This window comes from Pipistrellus hanaki (assembly GCF_964339955.1).
Source record: "Pipistrellus hanaki genome assembly, chromosome: 1".
Taxonomy (NCBI): Eukaryota; Metazoa; Chordata; class Mammalia; order Chiroptera; family Vespertilionidae; genus Pipistrellus; species Pipistrellus hanaki.
In genome coordinates this window covers 156,818,707-156,842,856 of record NC_140503.1, presented here as the reverse complement: position 1 = coordinate 156,842,856, position 24,150 = coordinate 156,818,707, and the positions used below count along the sequence as shown (strand labels likewise).

Below are 24,150 nucleotides of genomic sequence, written 5' to 3'. Positions count from 1 at the left end.
TCTGGCTCCTCCACGGGGCGGGGGGGGGGGGGGGGGGGGGGATGGCCAAGTGACCGACTGGCCTCCAGCCCGGTATGAGAAGCAATGTGTGTGGTTCCCAGACGTGGTCCTTAAACTAACCCACCAGGTATAAGCCTTAACATTCACTCTCTTGCTCCCTGTGAGCTGGAATGGAGATGAAAACCACCAGAGTGCCGGGAAGGGAAGCTACCTGCTGAAGAAGGCAGATAGGGAGCTGGCCTGTGGCCCTAAAAACTGTATGGAGCAAGCCCTCCACTCCTGCTCTAGACTTCCACAGGAGACACAGCTTGTACTAAGTCCACGACATCGTGTTTTGGGTCTTTCTGTTATACAAGTTACCCTAAACAATATGGCAACCATTCACTCACTCTTCCCCCCAGCACATTTTTAGTGAGTGTCTAACCATCTGGGCATGGGGGTGCAATGCTGAGCCAGACAGACACTAGCCTTGTCACCATGACACTTATATTTTACTGTAGCTTGTTAACATTGTTTATATTACCTTGATTTCTGTAATAGGTTCTACCTGAATACAAATGTAAATTACTAACTGACAAAGAAAATGAATCCTAGATGTGTGTGTAAACATGATGAGATTAAAAAGTTAGAAGCTGTGGTACACTTATGCAATGGAATACTACTTGGCCATGAAAAAGAAGGAAATCATATCTATCTTGTATTGTTTCCAGCTACTGCATTAATTTTCTTCATTTCCTCCTACACTCTCGTTAACCCAGGCTCTTCCTCCCTTTTCCAACCAAAATAGCTCCCAGCAAGGCAGATGTATGTTAGTTGGATGTTATATGTGAAATTATCGTGTACCTGCTATTCCAAAATCTCTCTTCTGATTTTTTCTTGACTCAAATTTATAAGGCTCCTGCCCCCATACTGCACTGGAATTGCTAGCTGCTTCCTCTTAAACTCTTTTGCTTGTATCTTTTCCTCCACCCATCCTCTACACATTGGTAGGTCCCAGGGCACAGTCCTTGGACCCTTCTCTTTGCTCCTTCCCTAGGGGCCAGCTAGGGCTATCTCAAAGCTTTAAATACCAGCCAAAGACTTCCAAACTTATTTTATTCCTCCCCTAAACTCCAGATTCATGTATGTAACTGCCTACTTGACTGATTTATTAATAAACATCTCAAGGTCAACATATCTAAATGGAATTATTGTTGTCCCCCCCTCATTTACCTTCCAATAGTTTCTCTATCTTAAAAAATGGCACTCCATCCTTCTAGCTACTCCAAAAGTCTTGGAGTCGTCTTGCACCCCTCCCTGCTTCTTCACATCCAAATACAACCCATTAGATAATGCTCTTGGTTCTACTCCAATATATATTCTTACTGGCCAGTGTTTCTAAGTAGTTAGAGCATCAGTTCTTACTACCTCCATTGCGGTCATCCTGGCAAAAACTGAGTATTATCTCTTCCTTTGATGATGCCAATTATTCTGCGTTAGTTCTTGTCCATCTTTCACCACCTCTGGGCTATTCTTTCCACAGTTGCCAGAGTGATTCTTTCAAAAGGTACATCAGAAAACAACTTTCCTCCCTGTAATTGTTCCTCATCTCACTCCAGGTAAACGCCAAAGACCTAAAATTGTCTGTCAAGCCTAAGTGGTCATGCTTTGTCTCTGATTTCATCTCCTATAATGCTTCTCCCTCAACTCTGCTCCGACCATCGCAGCCTCTTGCTTATCCTCAAAAGGATAAGCCTTATTGCCCCGTCTGTCTGGGTAGTCTCTCTATCTATCCTGATGGCAAACTCCCTCACCTCCTTCAGGTCCCTGCACCAGTATGATTCTCAGGGAAGCCTGACCTGAGTACCTTAATCCACACAACACAAATCCTTATCTCCCACCCTTCCTACTTTATTATTCAACTTCGTTTCTCCCCACAGCATGTATTGCCTTCTGACTATTTCCTTGTTTCTTCTCCATCTCATTCTTTGAAAATGCCAACTTCAGGAGAGCAGAAAGTATGTCTCTTTGATCACCTAGATTTTGCTTGTCAAATAGCTTTGTGTTGTATGCTTGAAGGAATGAATAATTTTAAGTCTGTGGTTCATAATTTTGGCTTCTTTACATTATGTTGACACCAGAGAATCACTGTCCTATAGTTTTTTGTTTTTTTGTTGTAGTTTTTTTTTTGTGTTAATTCTCACCTGAGATTTTTTCCTATTGATTTTTAGAAAGAGTGGAGGGAGGCAGGGAGGGACAGGGACAGAGAGACAGAGAGACAACACATTGATTGGTTGCCTCCAGCACACGCCCTGACTGGATGAAATTGCAATCCAGGTACATGCCCTTGACCAGGAATAGAACCTGTGACCCTTTGGTTCTATCAGCATGGCTGATGCTCTAACTACTTAGAAACACTGGCCAGGGCAGCCATGTAGTTTTGACAGGAGTTCTTGCTGAGCTGTGCTGCACTGAAGACAAGAGTTGAAAGTTTCTGCGTTTGGTAGATGATTGTTTGCAGTAGCAGGTAAAGCGGTTTGAAGATGGGAGAAGGCACAGACTGGAAGCTTGGAGATATACTGGTGGCTGTTTCGAGGTTCTAGGCTAATTATAATTAGGGCTTCGGCTATGTAATGGCAATACAAAGAGAAAAGGGTGACATGCATCACATTTTTATAGCACAGTCAACAATATTTGACAAATGATTGAAAAGTTGGAAGGATTAAAAATAAGGAAAAGGAAAGGACTTCAAAAATGACTAAGGATGATGACCTGATAAACTCAGATGGGTATCTTGCGTGAAAAGAGATCAAAGAGAAAAAGACAAGTCTGGTTTTAACATGTTGACTCTGAAGCACTTTCTAGGGTGGACTGCAGAGAGCATCAGTTAAGTGTAGATTTGGGCCCTGGCCGACGTGGCTCAGGTGGTTGGAGCGTCCTCCTATGCAGTGAGGTCCTGCGTCCATTCCCGGTCAGGACACATGTCTAGGTTGCCGTTTGACCCTCGGTTGGGGTGTGTTCAGGAGGCAACTGATCGTTGTATCTCTCTCCCATTGATGTTTCTCTCTTTCTGCCTCCCTTCCGTCCTCTCTAAAATCAATAATTTTTAAAAAAAAAATGTTCATTTTGGGTGAAAAATGTTGATTTGAAAGTCATTTGTAAAAGGTGACATTTGGCACCATGGAAATGGAGAAGCTCTCAGATAAAATGCTGATGGAAGAGAGATAAGAGACAGAAATCTGGGTAACGTTTACATCCACTTCTGCTTTGTGGGGCATTAGCCAGTGAAGGATACAGCAAAGAAGAAACCAGTCATTGTGGTAAGAGGACAAAGCAAGGTCACCAACACAGAGGCCAAGGGAGAGAGAGTTCTGAGAACAAGGGACGAAGTGTCAAAAGCACCACAGGCCTTAGGGAGGCCAAGGTCAAGCATATGTCACAGCACAAAAGTGTGAAAAGGCCAGCTCCAACCGCAGATCGGTCCAAGAAAGCAATTTCTTCAGAGAAGGGAGTAGAATCCTGACTACAGGGCTTGAAAGTGTGAAAAGAACTGAAAATAACAAGTATGGACTGTTCAAAATAATTTGATGGTAAAATGAAGGAATGAGATTGGAGATCAGAGCCAAGGAAACAGAAAGGAACTTAAATATGTACTGTTTTCAGTTTTTCCTCTTTGTTTTGACCATATTTCATTGCATTTAAAAAACATACAACGAGAATATTAATATCCCCGATTTTACAGATGAGGGAACTAAATAACTGAGTAGCACATTCACTTGTACAGCTATTACATGAGAAACAAAGCAGCAGAGGTAGGATTATTGAATAAAATGCATGACTGAGTTATGGCTTTTGATTCAAACTGTTACTAGGCCAACAGAAATGAGCCAGAGAAGAAAGCAATGAAGTGTGTGTGTGTGCGTGTGTGTACAGATACATGGGGGTGGGTGCAGAGATGGATGTAGAAAATAGAATTTCTAAAGATACTTCTTAACTTTAGAATTTAGAAAGACCACTTTATCATCTGGCCAGGTAAAAATATAAAATGAGTGAAAATGTAGAGAAAGTTTGGAGCAGGAGGAGGAAACTTGCTGAAACACCAGCCAGCTGTCTTAACTCTTCAAGTTAAACCAGGAGACAAGTTTCCAAGAGAGACTGAAGGATACAGGCATGAGCTAGGGGTTAAGGAGAGAAAAAGGTTGAGACTGTGGCAGAAGCGATAAGGCAGAGCACTTTGATGTCATTCAGGGCCACTAACTTCCGAGCTCTGCAATGTCTGTGGGTTCTGTTCTCTGCAGCCCACGGCAGCCTTGGAAGGTGAAAGGGCAAAGGGGAAAGTGCCCAGACTGTTCCCACTTCAGAGATTCCAAATCTGCAAGATGCCTTTTTTTAGGTTACAGCATATTGTCCTCTTTGGCTGTGGAGTGGGCTGTGAGATCACTGTGAAATGATGACTCACAGGCTTCAGTTACTCTCCTCTCATTTTCTTTGGAAAATAGCTTTTGCTCCAATCTCTCCACCAAAATTGCTCTTTTATTAAGTGTTCTCCAGTTTGCTAATTCTAATAATGGTCCTATTCAGCCTTCTATTTGATCCATCATCTGACCCTCTTTTCACTTAGCTTCCTAGACAACGAATCACCTAGTTTTTCTTCTCCTTTGCTGATGGCTCCTTTTTAAGTCTTTTCTGCTGCTATCTTTTTATCTCTCCATGCACCTCTCAATGTTGGTACGCCTCAGGCTCACAGTCCCCGAGGCCACTTCTCTTTTCTGTCCACACTGCTCCCTTGGTTGCTCACTCAGGATACTGGCTTTAAATAGTCTCTATCTGCTAATGACTCCCACCCACACTGTATCTCCTGCCAGGATATCCTCCCTCAACTAAGGCCCAGAAACCCAGTTGCCTCCTGCCTCTGAGATATCTGATGGGCAGTTCAATCCTAACATGTCCAAAATTGAGCCCTGGATTATCCCCCAAACTCTGTCTTCTCATTTCAGTAGACTGGCAACACAGATCTTCTGGTTGTTCAAGCCCAAAACACTGGAGCCTCTTTGACCTCTGTTACTTTCATACCCCACAGGTAATGTCAATTGTACCTTCAAAATGTATCCAGAACCCATCTCCTACTTCATGCCTCCTGCAAAGCAGCACTTCAGGAGGGACCACTCACGGTTTAGTTGATGTGAACAGTGCCCCCTGGGAGTATTGCACTGTACGGCCTGCAGGTTATACGTGCCGGCTCTGGTATCACCTGTGTTGAAGCCACAATCACCTCAAACCTTCCTGCCACCGTTACTCTGCTTTTGTCCACTTATTGTCTATTCTCAAGGTAGTAGTCACATCAAATGTGAGTGAGTCCGATCACTATTCCACCGAGGCCCTCAGTGGATTCTCACCTCACCCAGAGTAAAGGCAGAGCTTTGCAATGATCTCTGAGGCCTTACTTCCTCTGCCCTCTCTCCTGGTACCTCTCTCACTTTGCTCACTCTCTTTCAGCCATGATGGTGTCTTTGTGGTTTCTTGAACATTCTGGATGCAGTACTGCCTCGGGGCCTTTGTCACCTGCCATTATAATACATCCTTCTAAGGCTTGCGTCCTCACTTCCTCTAGGTCTTCATACTCAAACTAGTGGCCCAGTGCACGAAATTCATGCATGTTAAAAAGGAATTAATTAGAGGAAATGTTTTAATATTGCTATTTGCCCTTTCTCTATAATTGAAGTGTCAGAGATGAAAGAAAGTTAGTAAAATGTATATGAAAATCTTCCTACTGTTAGAGTCTGGGGCGCACCGTGGGACACAGAGTCAAGTCCCTGCCCACCCACTCATATCTCAAAATCACATGAGACCCAGACCCAGCTGGCCCCACCCACAATGGGCAAGATCCAGACCTGACCAACTCCACCCCTGTCAAGTCCCGCCAGTGTGTGTGTGTGTGTGTGTGTGTGTGTGTGTGGTGGGCGGGGGGCGCGTAGCCTCAGGTCCCTGCTGATTGCTCATTATGGGAACCCTGCCTCCGCTGTGGGTGCAGTCATCTTGTGTTACTATGGAAACCCCATCTCCACTGTAGGCACAGCTATCTTGTGATGGCATGATGATTAATTTTCATATTACCTCTTTATTATATAAGGTTCAAATTCTTGGGATATCTAATTGACCATGCTATTTAAAACTGCACTCCTTGCCCCCTCACAATTCCTATCCCCATTTCCTGCTTTATTTTTCTTCCCAGTAGTTATCACTATCTAACATAGCCTATGTCTTACTTGTTTCTTGATTATTGTCTGTTTCCCCTATTAGAAGGTTGGGGTCGATAAGGGCAGCAATTTTTGCCCATTTCTCTCACTGTTGTATCCCCAGGATACTTCCTGGCATATAATTACGCACAATACTTCCTCCCCATCTATGGAAACAAGTGTTTAGTCAGGGTGCAAAGAACTTGACATGGAGTAGAAAAGGACTGTGAAGGAGGGTTGGATAAAGTAAAATTAGAAGATTAAAAATAGAGGGAAGTTTAGATCACAACCTAACTTTCAGGATGTGGTCTAAATACATGTACTGGTCACTGTTATATTCTCTGGCTCTTAGTTTTGTGGTTACCTGTGAAGATGAGATTTAAAAATTTATGGAATATGAGAGTTAGGAAAGATCTTAGAGAATATCCCCTCCTTATAGATGAGGAAAAATTTTCTAAGTTGCATGGGTGTTTTAAGTTATTCATTGCAACAAAGACACGGTCCACTTTGCTCACTTATGTGACAGGCACAATTCTGGAATGTGGAAACTGGCAACTAAGGTGGGAACATAAATAAGACCAACATGAAATTAGGTTTTTCCATCCAAATGTCTTTAAACAAAGACTATGTCCATAATTTTTATCAATCAAATACATATTCAAAGGAATAAGTGTATTTTTCCACTTTTATTAGCTATTACAACCTAGATAATTTAAGACACTATCCCTAGTGAAAAGAAGATTATTGATGGGTTCAGTTCAGTGAAAAGGGATTCAAACAGAGAATTATATGCTTTTCAAAGAAGCCAAGAATCAGACTTTTAGTCACTGTAATTCTCTTTGGCAGATAAGCAAAGAAAGAGCTAATGAAGTTATTATGATTTAAAAATTTTTTTACTGTTCCCCAAAATATGAATTAAGTCAATATTCAGTAACATTTATTGGGTCATGAATGGTTCCAGGGCTTATACTTGTTATTTGAAGAACCGTGTTGATGAGGTCTGAGGTAAATGAATGCTCTCTGTCCTTTCCAGCTGATCAGTTTATTTCTAGAAATATAGTATCAAGACATTTTGGGAGAAAATAGAATAAACATGCTTTCCCTGGATTTGCATTTATGTATATTTTACTTAGGGCAAAATTTGAAATCTTCTGTGAGCATGTGCAGAAACTGACAATGAAAAAAATAGGTGGCCCATAAGTGTTTCTAGATGTATATACCCAGCACAGAGCTAACAGCTGGGCAGACATAAAGGAGACCAGGAGGATTTACATACTGAACGGTGGGGATGTTCTTTACCTATTTTTATTAGACACCAGTCCATGCTATGCTATAAAATCTATCTTCACTTTACATCTTTTTGAAAAATTTGTCTTAAATAAAGAGAATTAGAAGATAGACTTTTGGTTCTCACTTTCCAGAGAAACTGAATACACAAAAAAGAATGATATATATTCATTGCTAAACCATATAATGTTTTAGTTATTGACTGAACTAAAGGTTCAGGTCTGAGGAAACTGTGTAGGAGATTAATTTTTTTTGGGGGGGTTGATTAATTTGGAAGAAAATACTTGATAGAATATAGATTTGAAAATAAATTTCTGAACATGAAGAAAGTTGATCTTCTTTCCCTTTGTATCTTCCTTTCACCTGGCTTTAAGTTCATTCATTAAAACTTGTTTTTTAGCCGGGACCGGTTTGGCTCAATGGATAGAGCATCGGCTTGGGGACTGAAAGGTCCCGGGTTCGATTCCGGTCAAGGGCATATACCTTGGTTGCGGGCATATACCCAGTAGGGGGTGTGCAAGAGGCAGCTGATCGATGACTCTCTCATTGATGTTTCTGACTCTCTATCTCTCTCCCTTCCTCTCTGTACAAAATCAATAAAATATATTTTTTTAAAAAAAACAAACTTGTTTTTTACATATTCATATGGACAAGAACAAACAGAACGGGGAAAACAAGGACAAATGCAAACTACTGACAATCCTGTCCCCAAAAGAAAAGTTAAAAATGCTCAAAAGAATAAGACAAAGGCCGGATCAATTTGAATAAAATGGAACTCAAATTCGTTCTCTCTGGTTCCTTTAGCAAAATAAAATCTTTCCCAGCCTTTTTATATTTACAAAAATGAAATGCAAGTGTGTATAGCAGGTAGCTCTAAGGTCTCTTTCAGAACTCATAATTTATAATTTTGTAAAATTCAAGATTGAAATTATTATTCATTTATTACAAAGCAAGGAAAAGAGATGTGATATTGGCCGCAAGTAAAAATTGTATAAAATTATTCACTTACCACAAGAACGTCTTGATTTTCATTGAGATCAGAAAGTCTGGAACTGGATTTCTGACGTTTGAGTTTGCTCCTTTCTCCAACAGAACCAGAAGTATTTTCATGTAAATTTTCTGCTTCCTGAGCATTCAAAATACAATCATCAAGGTTGCTGAGTCCAGAAGGAATATTTTCTTTGTTGAGGAGTCCCCTAGAATTGAAAGAAAATTATCTTAATTGTATCTCAAAGGGAAAAGGGGGCATTTTAATGACACTGCCACTGCCTCACACAGGAGTCAGAAGAGTACTAGAGATTCCAGTTTGCATCTTTGATCAAAACCTGAGCAGAGTGCCACTACTGAAACCTTTTGGTGCCAAATAAATCACATTAAGAGAGAAATTATTCCTAGAGGCAATTGGCAAGAGCTGTGTTTCTAGCAAATGAACAACTTTTCTATTTGTACCAAAAGTGATTTGTATTCAAACAGGAAGATTAGTGTAAGCTAACAAAATAATTCTGCCCACCCTCCCATATGTATGTATACATACACATACACACACACACACACAAACACACTCTCACAAACACATCCCTTACACATTGATACAATGTATGAAAAAAAAATCTGAAAGGGAAATATGTGTTTCTCTAGAATGGGACATGATGGTTTTCCCAAATGATAAAGACATTTTAGAGGAGTAAAATGTATTAATATATAAATCTGACCATGTTAGATAATCTTGGTAGAAATAGCAAAATAGAAACTATGAAATACAGATAATTTAAAAAATAATATATTTTTATTGTTGAAAGTATACAGATGTCCTCCTTTCCCCCTTCATTAACTCCCTCTATCCTGCTCCTGGCCCCTCCCCAGGCCTTTACAGCACTATTGTCTGTGTCTATGGCTATGCATATCATTTCTATGGTTAATCTCTTCCCCACCACCACCCTTCCCTCTGAGGTTCATCAGTCTGTTGCATACTTCCATGTCTCTGGACCTATTTTATTCATTAGTTTATTTTGATCATTAGATTCCACATATGAGTGAGATCATGTGATACTTGTCTTTCTCTGACTTATTTTACTTAGCACAATACTCTCCAGGTCCCCCCATGCTGTCTCAAAGGGTAAGAAATCCTTCTTTTTCACAGCTGCACAGTATTATGCACTCATCTACTGAGGAGCACTTTGGCTTGAGTACAAATAACTTAAAATATATATATATATGATTTTCTACAGAGAGGAAGGGAAAGGGAGGGAGAATTAGAAACGTCGATAAGAGAGAAAAATCAATCAACTGCACACCCCCTACTAGGGATATGCCCACAACTAAGGTACATGCTCTTGACTGGAATTGAACCTGAGACCCTCGAGTCCGCAGGCCAATGCTCTATTTACTGAGCCAAACCGGTTAAGGCCAAATAGTTTTTAATTGAAATATAAATTTATTACGTCCCAGTGCAAGGAATTCCAGAATGTAAGCTTGTAACTGGAGGTCCTTCATGACTTAGCTGTGGATGTATATACGAACGAATGTCATAATTACATAATTTAATTCATTTAATGTTCTTGAAATTATTTTAATAATTTCAAACACTCACTTTTAAGAGGTTTTCACAAAATTAAATTACTTAGCAAAATGTTTGTCTTTTATTACATCACAAAACAAATTAAACCATCCATGTAGCACCATGCTTTGGTAAGATACAAATGAATGAGATTTTAAGTATGACCCTAAAAGTACTCCCCTAAACACCTAAAGCTATATCTTAAAATAAATGAGCTTTAAAAAGTAAAAATACATGACCATATTTTACTATCAGTTCAATCATATCCAAAAATTAAAGATAACATTAAATATCTATTTTGCACTCTAAATTCCTATCTGTCTTAGATGGGATATAATGGAACAAAATTATGAATTAATATAACCATAATATTTTCACGGTTATACAATCTTGGGTAATTTTTTTTAACATTCCATATTTAATTTATTCTTATTTTATACTTTTCATGTAAAGATGTATAGAATTAGTAAAATCATATAAAAGTTATGTGCAACCTTTATAGGAAAAATCCTCATATGAAATAATTGAAGACATCAGGAAAAGCTGAGAGTGAAAGGAGTTTTGAGACAGAAAAGGCAGTTTTAGGGAAAGGGGGGGTTTCATGGGAGAGGCTCTAGATTGTTTGTAAGAATGTTACAAGATAAGGGGAAGAGGAGGAGGAGGAGGTACAGTTGGGCTTTGAACTTTGGAACTGATACCATGAGGAATAGGAGGCAGCAGACAATTAGGAAAGCATGGGGGACATAAAATAAGGAAGGAGCTAATAAGAAAATGGGATGAACAAAGAGCTTCTGCATTTATAATCCCGTAGACAAAGAGATCAGAAGACTGTTTTTTCCCATTTTGGAGTGAGGGGGAGCAGGTGTTCTCCATTTGGGGACCCCTGCCCCTTAAAATCTTTTAGTCCACGAATTTTATTCTTCAAACTTCGTAGGACAAGAACCCACAATGAGAGTTCGAGCTTGCCATTCCAAGTATCAATAGAGACTAACATGCCAGCACATAAACTTACACAAACATTCTTCAAGTCTCTCCCCTCCATGCACTGAGAGCAGTGCCTTCTATGGATGGCTGGATGAGTTTGTTCTGAAATTCAAAACTGTTCATTGTAGCAATAAATTCTGTCTTGTCATTAAAAAAAAAAATCCTCACCTGAGGATATTTTTCCACTGATTTTAATTATTTTTATTATTATTATTTTAAATATTTTATTGATTTTTTACAGAGAGGAAGGGAGAGAGATAGAGAGCCAGAAACATTGATGAGAGAGAAACATCGATCAGCTGCCTCTTGCACACCCCCCACTGGGGATGTGCCCACAACCAAAGTACATGCCCTTGACCGGAATCGAACCTGGGACCTTTCAGTTCGCAGACCAAGGCTCTATCCACTGAGCCAAACCAGTTTTGGCTCCATTGATTTTTAGAAAGAGTGGAAGAGAGAGGGAGAGACAGAGAGAAATATCAATGTGAGAGCAACACCCTTAATCGGAACTGAACCCAGAATTCTTGGGTCCACTGAGGCAAAACGGCTGGGGCTTTTCTTGTCATTCTTAATGCTTTCCCTAAACTCATGGGATAAACATCCAGTTATAATTTTTTAATGGGGGGGGGACGGGAGTGATATGTTTTAAAGATGTTATCGACTAACTAAACTACATTCTCCAAATTCCTATGTTGAAACCTTAATCCCCAAAGGGGCTGTATTTGGAGATAGGATCTTTAAGGAGGTCATTAAGGTTACATAGGGTTGCAAAGGTGGGGGCTTAACCAGAACAGGTGTCCTTAGAACAGGGGTCTTCAAACTACAGCCCGCGGGCCACATGCAGCCCCCAGGGGAGTCTGATCCTGCCAGCCAGGTTTTTTGGGCAGTGAGCGCAGCCAAGGTGTTATAGTAGGAATTAGTAGTTCATATAGTCCGGCCCTCCAGCTCTCTGAGGGACCGTGATCTGGCCCCCACTTTAAAAAGTTTGAGGACCCCTGCCTTAAAAGAAGAGGGAGAGTCATCAGGAGAGCACCCACATGGAGGAGAGTCTGTGTGAGGACACAGTGAGACAGCACCGTCTGCAAGTCAAGGGGAGAGGTCTCACCCAAAGCAGCCCTGTCAGCACCTTGATCTCGGACTCTCAGAACTGTGAGAAGCTAAACTTCTGTTGTTTAAGCCCCACAGTCTGGTAGCCCTTGCTGACTAATACCAAAGATGAAAATTATTTTTAGAGATTAAAAGACAAGGTTTATTTTATAAGCTTTTGAATAGTGAATGAATGGCTGCAATAAATCCTACCTAAATAAATACATGAAAATCTGATTGTGCAGTTGTGCTCCCGTGGAATTCCTGCTCTCCTCAAGGCAAAGTCTTCGCTGAGGTTAGTCAACGCCTCTCCCCACAGGACCTGTGTGAGTGTGAGGAGCACGGTGCACAACTCCTCCGGCCACAATATGGACAGACTTCAACCATGCTGGACATCACTTACTTTTGACTTGAATTAGATCTCTGTGGCCTCTCACTTTCACTATCTACATCTTATTTCTTGTGTGTTTTTTTTTGTTTGTTTTGTTTTGTTTTTGTTCAGAGTTTCCTTCTTACCCTTATGCACACATTTAATGTACTAGCAATACTGAGCATATTACTTCCCTAATATAACATGATTTTTAATTTGCAGTAGAAATTTAATATTTATATAATAAAAATTTTTACAGTTCATTTGTGTTTTATTTTTATTTTTTTAAATATATATATTTTATTTTTTTAGAGAGTAAGGGAGAGAGATAGGGAGTTAGAAACATTCATGAGAAAGAATCATTGATCAGCTGCCTCCTGCACACTCCCTACTGGGAATGTGCCTGCAACCAAGGTACATGCCCTTTACCGGAATCAAACCTGGGATCCTTGAGTCCACAGGCTGATGCTTTATTCACTGAACCAAACTGGTTAGGGCATCATTTGTGTTTTAGATTAAAACTATTTTCACTTAAGTAATGCTTTGCTTTCGAAAAATATTTATTATGAAATTTTCAAACATATAGAAAAATAAATAAACTATTGCACTGAACTTCCATATACCCATCAGAAAGATTCATGATTATTCAATGACTGTTCAAACCTATTTATCAAACCTATTAATGGAGAATAAAGTTTCTTGTAATACTATTCTTGAAATTCATGCTGTGAGAATGCCTTAAAATTAGTCATTATAATAATAAAAACCTCAAGCATTTCCACTTTTGATTAGACTTAAGCTCAGCCTTATACTAAAACATAATCAACTGTCAGAGTACGAGAAAGATAGTTTAGTATTTAATAGGTCAATATAGTAGAAAAATCTGTTGGTTCATAAGGTAATCTAACAGCCAACTGCATGTCTAACAAGAAAACACCACATATAGCAATTTACACTTCCAATTCTTGAGGATCCCTTAAAATAAGATATTCGCGAGGAAACCGTGAAATGTATTTAGATAGAGGTGGCTTCCTACAACATATCAAACATGGAGACTAAACTGAAATGTTTTCTCAAGCACCTCTAAATTCCCAAATGTTAGCTAAGCTTAGAAGGGTCAAGGCAAAAACTTCTTAAAGTTTTAACGTAAATACTGAAATGGGAATGACTATGACACAGCAACTAACTCAGGTGTTTATTTTTAAAAGAACAGAAAACACAAACAAGAATCAGCAAGGCCAACTCACATGTCTCTGCCGCGTCGAACTTCATCCTGCTCCCTGGACTGGCGGCGGCGCTGCCTGGCGGATGAGGTGGAAGGGGCTGGGGATGCTCCAGGTTCTGAGTCCTCTGAGCCTTGGCCCCCAGAGCTACTAACATCAAAAAGATGCTGCTCCACAGCTGACCGGATAGTTCTTTCTAAGAGTCTGGTGGGGAAAAAGAAAAGAAAAGAAAAAATAAGAATACAGTGATTCAAGCAATCAAGTTTATCAATAGTTGCCTTTAAAAATATGTGCCCAGCCCAGCTGGTGTAGCATGTGGCTCAGTGGCCTATGAACCAGGAGGTTACTGTTTGATTCCCAGTCAGGGCACATGCCCTGGTTTTGGGTTCGATCCCTGATGTGGGGAGTGCAGGAGGCAGCCGATTAATTGATGCTTCTCTCTCTTCTCTCCTGATCCCTTCCTCTCTGAAATCAATGAAAATATAGTTTAAAAAAATATGGCCATAAATATGAAAATATTGGTATTCCAATGGAAGAGCTACTACAAGTTCATAAGCAACAACATGTGTGAGGCATTCATCCCATGAATATTTGCGTTGTGAGTTAAGAACTACACTGAACAAATTCCACCAACTGGATAACTGTGTCTCTCATTTTTGAGTCCAGGATTCCTGAAATGCTCACAGCAAGTCTAGCAACAGAGGCATTCAGGAAATAAGGGTCATTTAATATAAGACAGAATGAGGAAATGTTTTTTTTTTCCTCATAGAATAATAATGGAACTATTCTTACACAGGTGAGTTTCTTCCAGATTTCATACCAGTTTTTCAGAGGAAGAGAAGATGATTTACAAAGCAATACTGGCACAAATAATTTTGTCTGTTATTTACTTGAAATTCCTTTGAGGTAAAATTATATAGGAAGCAATGCTATTAAAATAAAAAAGAATACCTCACTGTGACAACAATTACTCATAACAGAACAGCAAAATCTTTCTGAATCTCTAATCAACTATGAGGTATATAATTGAAGCTGTATTTATACAAACACCCCAGTAGAACTGAAGACAGAATAGATTTCTTTTGTTCAACCTGAGAAAGACAGTGAAGCACAGGGGCTGAAAAGAGCATCTGATAAGATAAGGCATCATTTTTAAAGCTACTACGTAATCTCTGAACGTGTCTAAACTTTTCATCATCACACTCATTCTGAATAAGCTGACATTAAAATCTCTAAACTTATGGTCCTCAAAACATGTTTTTCTTCACTTGGAGAAAAGAATCACATCCAAACTCATCAAACTGTATACATTACACATGTGTAGTTTTGTTTTTGTTTTTTAAATATATTTTATTGATTTTTTACAGAGAAGAAGGGAGAGAGATAGAGAGTTAGAAACGTCGATGAGAGAGAAACATCGACCAGCTGCCTCTTGCACACCCCCTACTGGGGACGTGCCGGCAACCAATGTACATGCCCTTGACCGAAATCGAACCTGGGACCTTTCAGTCCACAGATCGACGCTCTACCACTGAGCCAAACCAGTTTCGGCAATACATGTGTAGTTTTGGATATCAATATCTCAATAAAGCTGTTAAAATTTTTAAAAAGAACCATATATATTTTTTGAATGTTCAGATTCAGACATACATTCATTCTAATGGATTTTGAAAACTTTACATTCATTCTAATAAAATGGATTTTAAGAATTTTAGATTTTTCATGTATAGTTTTATAATAGTCTCATAGAAATTTCTTTAAAACTATTTGAAGACAATGAGCAAGTATAGTTTAACTTGGACATCAGAATTTTTATATTTAGAACTCCACTTCCCAATGATTCAAGATTACCTAATAACAGTACATAGGAATGTGAGCACATTAATATAGGGTATCCCAGAAAAATGAATGCACACACTTTGAATAATTATAAAGGTAGTGTTTATCAAAATAGATTTCATTTTCAAAATTGAGTGATCAGCTGTTAAAGTGTACACACAGTTTTTTGGGACACCCTGAATATTCCTATAGACCAACCCCCACACCTTTCCAATCTATACAAGACATACAAGAAATAAAGGGTATCAGGAAACAAAAAGGCAAAAAAAAAAAAAAAATGTCAATTTTAGGATAACTCCAGAATCTCTTTAGACTTCACAAAGGTAAGAAAGGTTAATCTTGCCCTTTGATTTGATTGCTCTCTTACCTAACAAAAAAGAAAAAAATCCAAATTCATCCTATTAAGTCTAAATTCACACCAGTTAATACCGTGTTTCCCCAAAAATAAGACATCCTCTGAAAATAAGACCTACTTACAGGTTTCCTTCTGAGTGAAATATAAGTCACCCCCCCCCCGAAAAAAAGGCCCCCCTAGGCTAAACATGAGAGATTTGGTCCACTGATTCTGAAAGAAATGGAGTCACAAGAAATTCACCAGGAAATTCAGGAATTGGATTGTTATGATGATGATGTTCCAGAAGATGATGACATGATTGTCATTGAATAAATGAGTAAATTCTCTTTTTTTTTTTCAGAGTCATATTTTTTATTGTGAACATATATATATACTACAAATTCTGAAATTCTACTGTATGAATTTAACCAATACATATCTCATAAATAAGTACTGAATAGGATGTCAGGATTTTTCATAGCAGAATCATTCACTATATTAAACACAAAATATGTAAAATACTCACTACAGGTGAGTATATGAATTGTGGTAAATTTGCATACAATAGTGAAAAAAAGTGAACTGTAGCTCATGCAAAAATGAAAATATTAGTAGACTAATGTTCAGTGAAATAAACCCCATAAAAGTTTGGACAGAACACTTTCAAGTGGTCAGTGCTATGGAATAACATTTTTTTTTAAATTAAATTATTATCTGTGTACATATTTAACATTGCCCCCCCCCTCCCATACATACCTTCCCTCCCCAGAGTTTTGTGTCCATTGGTTGTACTTATATGCATGTATACTAAATGAGTAAATTCTTGATACTGTAGGATTCACAGTGTGTCTGGTTTGTCTTGACAACTACCGTACTACTGTACCATATACAGGTAATAAATTTCCTTTATTTTCATTTAACAATAAATGGTACCGTATTCTTCTTCATGGAAAAATAAGACATCCCCTGAAAATAAGACCTAGCACATCTTTGGGAGCAAAAATTAATATAAGACACTGTCTTATTTTTGGGGAAACAGGGTACTTCTAATTCTCTCTCCCTCCTTATCACATCACATCTTCCTTTCTTCCTCCACCTGATCCCCGCTGATGGAAGATGCTCCAAAAAGGCACACCCATGTCCCAGTAAGGAAGAAAGAGGTGAGTGCAATGGAAAAATCTTTGGGAAAGGGACTATTTACAAATTTTTAGTGATTAACATATGCCAGGCATCTTTCTAGGTGATAGGAATACAGCCACAATCCGAGGTAAGACAGATAATAAGCAGACCATGAAATTTCAAATAGTGATGAGTCTTCTACAATAGAGGACAGGGTTGGAGAGTGACTGTGGGTAATCAGGGATGATTTCTTTAAAAAAAATGTATTTTATTGATTTTTTTTTCACAGAGAGGAAAGGAGAGGGATAGAAAGTTAGAAACATTGATCAGCTGACTCCTTCACCCCCCCACCCCCCTCCACTGGGGATGTGCCCGCAACCAAGGTACATGCCCTTGACCGGAATCAAACGTGGGACCCCTCAGTCCACAGGCCAAATGCTCTATACACTGAGTCAAACCAGTTAGGGCAGGGATGACTTCCTGAATAAGATGACATTTGAACAAAGAGGTGAATGATAAGAAGCACATGGCCAGGCTGAGGACAGCCAGCGCAAGGGCTCTGAGGCAGCTATATGCTTGGTCCATTCCAGAAACAGAAGGTCATGTGCTTGAAGCGTAATGAACAATGCATGCGGCTGGACACGTAGGCAGAAGGCAGATAACAGGAGTTTAGATTTCAGTTACATGCAATTGGTAGCCTCAGGAGGAAAAAGACACGTGGTGGGTAAAATGAACAGGGCACTGCCGTCCTGTGGAAAAGGACGTGTTTTCACTAATTTGTTTTATTTTCTATGTCCCTGGGAGTCTGAGCCCAGGGCTCACTCGACTTTACGCACCTAACACTGTGCTTGGCTTATTGCAGACACGCAATAAATGTGGGCCGACTAAAATTAACGAAGGAAGAAGTAAAGGCACGGTGCACTGGCATCCTCTGTTGCAAGATATCTCCCAAAGCAAACTGATTGCCTTGCAAATATTGACGGGACATTACTTAGACTGAAATAAATATAAGTCTCCCATGTTGTAATGGTAGAGCTGTCTCTAGTCACATATCCACACAGGAGCTCAAATAACGACACTTCTTACTTAGTGTCCTCTGTGTAGTTTTCAAAATCATTTGCTTGCTTATTACCGTATTTTCTATATTAATCTTCCAATACTATCCAACATTAGAATTTCCTTTTTCCCTGTTTAATGAGAGGTAAGCGGGGTGGGGGCTGGGAGGGGTAGCACCCAATTCCAGGAACTTACTCTCCTGTTGCCGAAACACTGCTGACTTGGGGTACACGGGCACTGTGGAAGGAAGCAAAGAGAAAGTCAGGTTAGACGGAGGACCAGAGACTGGGGACCAAACATCCAAAGGGGATCTCAGGCTTAACGTGTGAGCCAGGCCCTGAGGGACCCTCGCACGATGTTTACCATCCCCTGATGGATGCCGATTTTTACTTGTTTCTAAATTAGAGATGGCCCTGGGTATTTATCCTGAAGTGTTTTTTTTTTGTTGTTGTTGTTTTTTACTTCCTCTCTCCGTTTTAAAGATGTCCATGACAAGACAATTTCACAAGTGACCTTTGAAAATCTCTCACCCCACTGCCACGGTCTCAGTCCATGGTCTTTTTATCCCCCCCAACGCAATATTAATGCAATTGTTGCTGACTGCCTTGCTGCTTACTAACGCTACCCATTCTCTGTCTCCCCAGCCCAAATCTTCCCTTACTTGTCCATCTCTTCCAGACCTGAAGACAGAAGCATCTTTCTAAAACTGCTCTGAACATGCAGAGAGCAGCAGGCACCCTTGGGAACAGAGGACAAGGAACCCACAAGTCTGTTTCTAAACCATTTTTTCTAAGCCACCTTCCCTTCCTGAATTCCTCAAGATAGACAATGCATCAAGCTTTACAATGTTTCACCCAATTTACAGCTCTTCGGTGGAACATTTCCAAACTTCCTCTACTTTCCTATTTTCTCTAAAGCCCGAACTCCTTTAAAAGTCTTAAAAAGTAGTCACTGTAAAGTGGGAGGTGAGATGACCGGTGAAGAACACTATCTGATTAGCACCTTCCTAACTTCGCCCTCCTGCCTGCACTCTGTGTCCACATAACCACAGTGAGGCGGGGCTGGCACCTATTTTAACCGTATCCATATCAACACATTCACATTCTGCCCTCTAGGGCTTAGCTAGCTACTAAGTCAATATTCGAAAGTATCAATGCTTAAAAAAAAAAAAAAAAAGAGAGAGAGAGAGAGAGAGAGAGAGAGAGAGAGAGAGAGAGAGAGAGAGAGATCAGAATAAATATTTAGTGCACGTCAAACTACAGTTTTTGCCTAATCTCTTCTCTCTCATTTTCTTCCTTCCTTGTAGAAGACATCTGGAGAAAATAAAAGGTGTGAATGACCAATATTGACGGTTGCCTTTCAAGCACTCCAAACACGCTAATTTTTATGGTATAATTTTCAACTTATGAACATGCCGCTTTGGAAACATCTTTTGAGGTTTAAAGAAATGTGTATATTTCTTCACGTAAAAGATTTGTGTAGAGCTCATCTCCTGCAGCTCATAATCTAAGTGCTTCGATGGACTTTATGATGTTTCTCATTTTCTTTCATTAGACTCCCTACCACCACCAGCAGCAGCAGCTGCCTCCTGCACACCTAGCATAGAACTCATTATCTCAGAGGTGATCAACAGACACCCACTCTAGCTAGAGAATTTCCTTTGGTTAAAGCTGCAGCTCTTTGTCATGGCCACAGACCATAATCAAATCCCAGAAAATCCACCTAAAACAATCTATTGTGCACATAGGAAACTGATGAGAAGAATCTTAATTAATAAATGAATCAATGAAAAAACATATAAATACATACACCCTAACAATCAGTATTTACTGTTTCAGACACTGTGCTAAGTAGCTTTACAAAGATTTTCTCATTTTTTCTTTACAATAACCCTATGAGGTACGTTCTATTGTTTTCTTTCCCATATTTTCAGGTGAAGAGGTTAGAAAGGCTAAGTAATTTGCTCACAGTCATGAGCTAAGAAGTAAATTATTTGGGATTTGAACCAAGAAAACTGTTAGCTCAGAGTCTGAGCTCTTAATCGCTACAGCAGACTTTTAATCACTCACTTACTAGGAGAGAAACTCACCAGAGTCATCCTTGTATATGGAGCCCTGCGTTCAGGTATTTTATTTTGCTTTTCATCACAACCATTCTCTCTCTGCCTCACAATGCCTGTTATTCACTGTGGCTTCCAGGTTATATAACCAGCAACAAATCCTTTGCTGGTCTGTCCTTAACTGGAACAGACATTCCTGCTTTTGATGCTTTGTGGCTTACACTCTGCAAATTCAACACTGTATAATTAACTCCTGTACTCCACTTTTCAGTGCAGTTATACAACCTTGGTTTTGGGAGCAGGGACCAATGTAAATACTGAGAGGAGAAAGAATGTAGACCTGCTAGATGCTCAAAACATCCCCAACACATACAGGTATAATTAGCCAATTAGAGGCGCCCCCCCCCCCCACACACACACGCCATCTCAGAAGTAAGAGGTAGATCTCCTCTCCTTCCTTATACACACTTTTGACCTGAACTTATTTTTGCTTATTAAAGCACACACTGATTATTTTTGTGTTTCTTTGGGAATGGGGGCACAAAAAGAAAGGCAATGGAGAAAGGGATAATAAGATGGTAACAAGCAGGACATGGTTCTGAGGTTACTAACTCTCTAAGTAAGTGCTTCTCAAACTCTAATGTGTATCAGAATCACCTGGGATCTTGTTCATACAGATTTCGGTTCAGTAGGTCCAGGTGTGGGGAAGGGAAAGCCGAGATTCTGCATTTCTAACCAATCCCCCATGATTCTGATGCTCTTGATTTATGGAATACATTGATTAGCAAGGGTCTAAATGCCTCAACTAAAAATTCTTCAAAATTTCAATTCCTTAGATACCACAATAGCTACTTTTAAACATTCTAATATAAGTAATGAAGGTATGGTTTGGAAAACTTATGCTAAGCTGAGTGAATAAAAGGCAACACATAAAATTCCCCTCTCAGCTTTATGAAAACTACCTGAACCATCTAAATAAATCTCAAAAAGCTTGTATCAGCCCAGCCAGTGTGGCATAGTGGTTGAGTGTCAACCTTTGAACCAGGAGGTCCTGGTTTGATTCTAAATCAAGGGCACATGCCTGGGTTGCGGCCTAGATCCCCAATAGGGGGCGTGCAGAAGACAGCTGATCAATGATTCTCATCATGGATGTTTCTATCTCTCTCTCCCACTCTCTCTTCCTCTCTGAAATCAATAAAAATATAGATTAAAAAACTGTTTAAAGCCTTTATCAGAATGCAAAATGAATGGATAAATCAATAATAAAATAATTCATTTTTACTAGCATAACATTATTAAATCAAATTTATGAAAACTTTGATTATTTCTTTAATAGTCTTTTGGAGTTTTTGCATACTTAATATGTCCATAGTTTCATATTTTTCTAATAGAATTTCTCTAAAGAAAGTACTCTGAGAACATTTTCCATTGGGAATCAGAAAAGAGAAGTTCTGGTCTTTGTTTTGCATTAAATAGCTGAAATCATAGAATACTGGTTAGCTTGGCTGCACTGAATTGGTTTCTCCATACAGAAAAAGTGAGGGTTGGCTACCGGTCTCTGAGGTTTTCTTTCAGTTTGAAAAGTTTATTGCCCTATCATTTAAATCATTACAAAAGGGATACCAAAATGGCTTTGGTTAGGGAGACCACGATTGCAAATAGCATTTACAATTACTGCTCCCTCCGTAGTTCCTGTGGGATGTGTTTAACATTTCACCATAAGATTTCTAAGAATATTTAATGTCAGAAATAGGGTCTATTTCCATAGCTACAACTGGCTTCTGGAGGTAATTCTAAAATACCAACAAAAAGGTGATAAGCAAGTTAGCTACATGAAAGGTAGAGGTTTCCTTCATCTGCATGCATGTAGTTTGTTTTTTAATCCTCTGCAATCAGCTAAGAATATATTTTTCCAGAGCCCTTGACTCATTTACTAAAAAAAGTTCTTACTTATGCAATAGGAAACATTTAAATATGGAAGAGTTCATTTCTTAATGTTGATAAAGCAAGTATTCAAAACTGAAAGAAATAAGCTTATGTGCAGACTCCAGTATTATGGTCATTTTCATTACCCAAGCCTGCTGTAAGTGATGCAACTGAATTTTCTATTGCTATGATCATTTAAAATAGATTCTAAGCCTACTCTGAAATATATTTTATGAAATATATTTAGGCTTTATCTCTATTAGCAAAACCCAAACTGCATTTCTATGAGCTGATTATGCTCAGTAATACTGATATGTAAAATTTGCATGTGATAAAATGCACAGATGCTGCTGACAAGTGATTCTTTAAAATTAGATCTCTTGACTTGAAATAAAGACATTTACATATAAAAAGAAAAAAGTTTCAAATCTACTGAAACCAGACATAAAACAGCATGTGTTCTTTTTTTCTATGTTTACTCTTTTATATGTGTATAAAACCCTACCCGTAATAAAAAATTGTTTTTTTAAAATATATTTTATTAATTTTGTACAGAGAGGAAGGGAGAGAGATAGAGAGCTAGAAACATCGATGAGAGAGAGAGTCATCGATCAGCTGCTTCTTGCACACCCCCTACTGGGGATGTGCCCGCAACCAAGGTACATGCCCTTGACTGGAATCGAACCCGGGTCCTTTCAGTCCCCAAGCCGACACTCTATCCATTGAGCCAAACCGGTTTCAGCTAAAAAATTGTTTTAATAGGAACCATTAGGTCTAACAGAATTATCTTTTTTCTCTAGAAAATAGTGTCTACAATTACTCAATTTTATCTATTAATTTATTTTCATTTTTAAAAAATCTCACACAATGACATGTTTTTTATTGATTATAGAGAGAGGGAGGAAGGGAGAGGAAGAGAGAGAGAAAGAAAAACATTGATTGGTTGCCTCTCACATGGATCCCGACCGGAAATGGAACCTGAAACCTGGGTATGTGCCCTGAATGGAAATCAAACCCATGACCCTTCAGTGTACAGGACCACTCTCCAACCAATTGAGACACATTGACCAGGGCTTATGAGATTTTTTATAATGAGCAAGAATTTAAAATACAATTATTTGATTAAGCTTCAGGATAAAGACTATGTTAACTCATCATTAAAATGACAACTCTTAATTTGCCTATATAATAGAATACACTATTTTTAGTATTATTTTTAAAAATATATCTTTATAAATATATCTTTATTATTGACTTCAGAGAGGAAGGGAGAGGGAAAGAGAGATAGAGACATCAATGATGAAAGAGAATCACTGATCTTTTGCCCATTGTTTTCTTCTAAGAGTTTTCACTCTTACATTTAGGTCTTTGATGCAATTTGAGTTAATTTTTTTGCATATGGTACTGGCTAAGGGTCCAACTTCATGCCTTTGCATATGGATACCCAGTTTTCTCAGCACTATTTGTTCGAAAGACTATCCTATGGCAATTTTTGAAAATACACACCCCCACCCCTTAGGAGACTCAGAATCTTGGCCAGTAAAACCTATATGCCTTTAAAGAGCTCCACATACTTCATACCATAAAGAGCTATAATTAAAAGAAATTTAATTATAAATTAAATGTGTTTATTTTATCACAAAAAAAAGAAGAAGGAGAAAGAAGCTCACAGACAGCAGTGATGTGCCTCCTTGGTTTAGAAACACTGAGCTAATGAAAAAGGACAAGAAAAACAAATATTTTAAATTTACAGTTATTTGTTTCTAAAGACACCCACATATCTAGCTGACTTTATCATCTGGGGGGGGGGGGGGAGGGGAGAAGCAAGAAGATAAGTATATAGCCTGCTTGTTTGTTCCACTTGTTAGTCAGGAGCTCCAAACACGCTTATAAACAAACTAGAGGCCCGGTGCACAAAATTCGTGCACGGGGGATGTGCTCCTCAGCCCAGCCTGCACCATCTCCAATCTGGGATCCTTCTCACAATCCAGGTCTGTTGGCTCCAAACTGCTTACCTGCCTGCCTTCCTGATTGCCTTTAACTGCTTCTGCTTGCCAGCCTGATCACCCCTTAACCACTCTCATACCAGCCTGAT

General features: G+C 39.1%; 1 protein-coding gene across 5 annotated transcripts in view; it reads right to left on the bottom strand.

Moving 5' to 3' along the window:
• The window catches only part of FAM13A (family with sequence similarity 13 member A), a 238,005-nt gene that overhangs the window by 46,991 nt on the left and 166,864 nt on the right, over positions 1-24,150 (bottom strand). For all 5 annotated transcript variants that reach the window (XM_084881811.1, XM_084881812.1, XM_084881813.1 and 2 more), the window contains 3 exons: positions 18,266-18,307; positions 13,747-13,926; positions 8,512-8,698 (listed from right to left, as the gene is read on the bottom strand). In XM_084881811.1, coding sequence (XP_084737937.1) covers positions 8,512-8,698; positions 13,747-13,926; positions 18,266-18,307 — 409 coding nt within the window. The remainder of the gene's footprint in view (positions 1-8,511; positions 8,699-13,746; positions 13,927-18,265; positions 18,308-24,150) is intronic.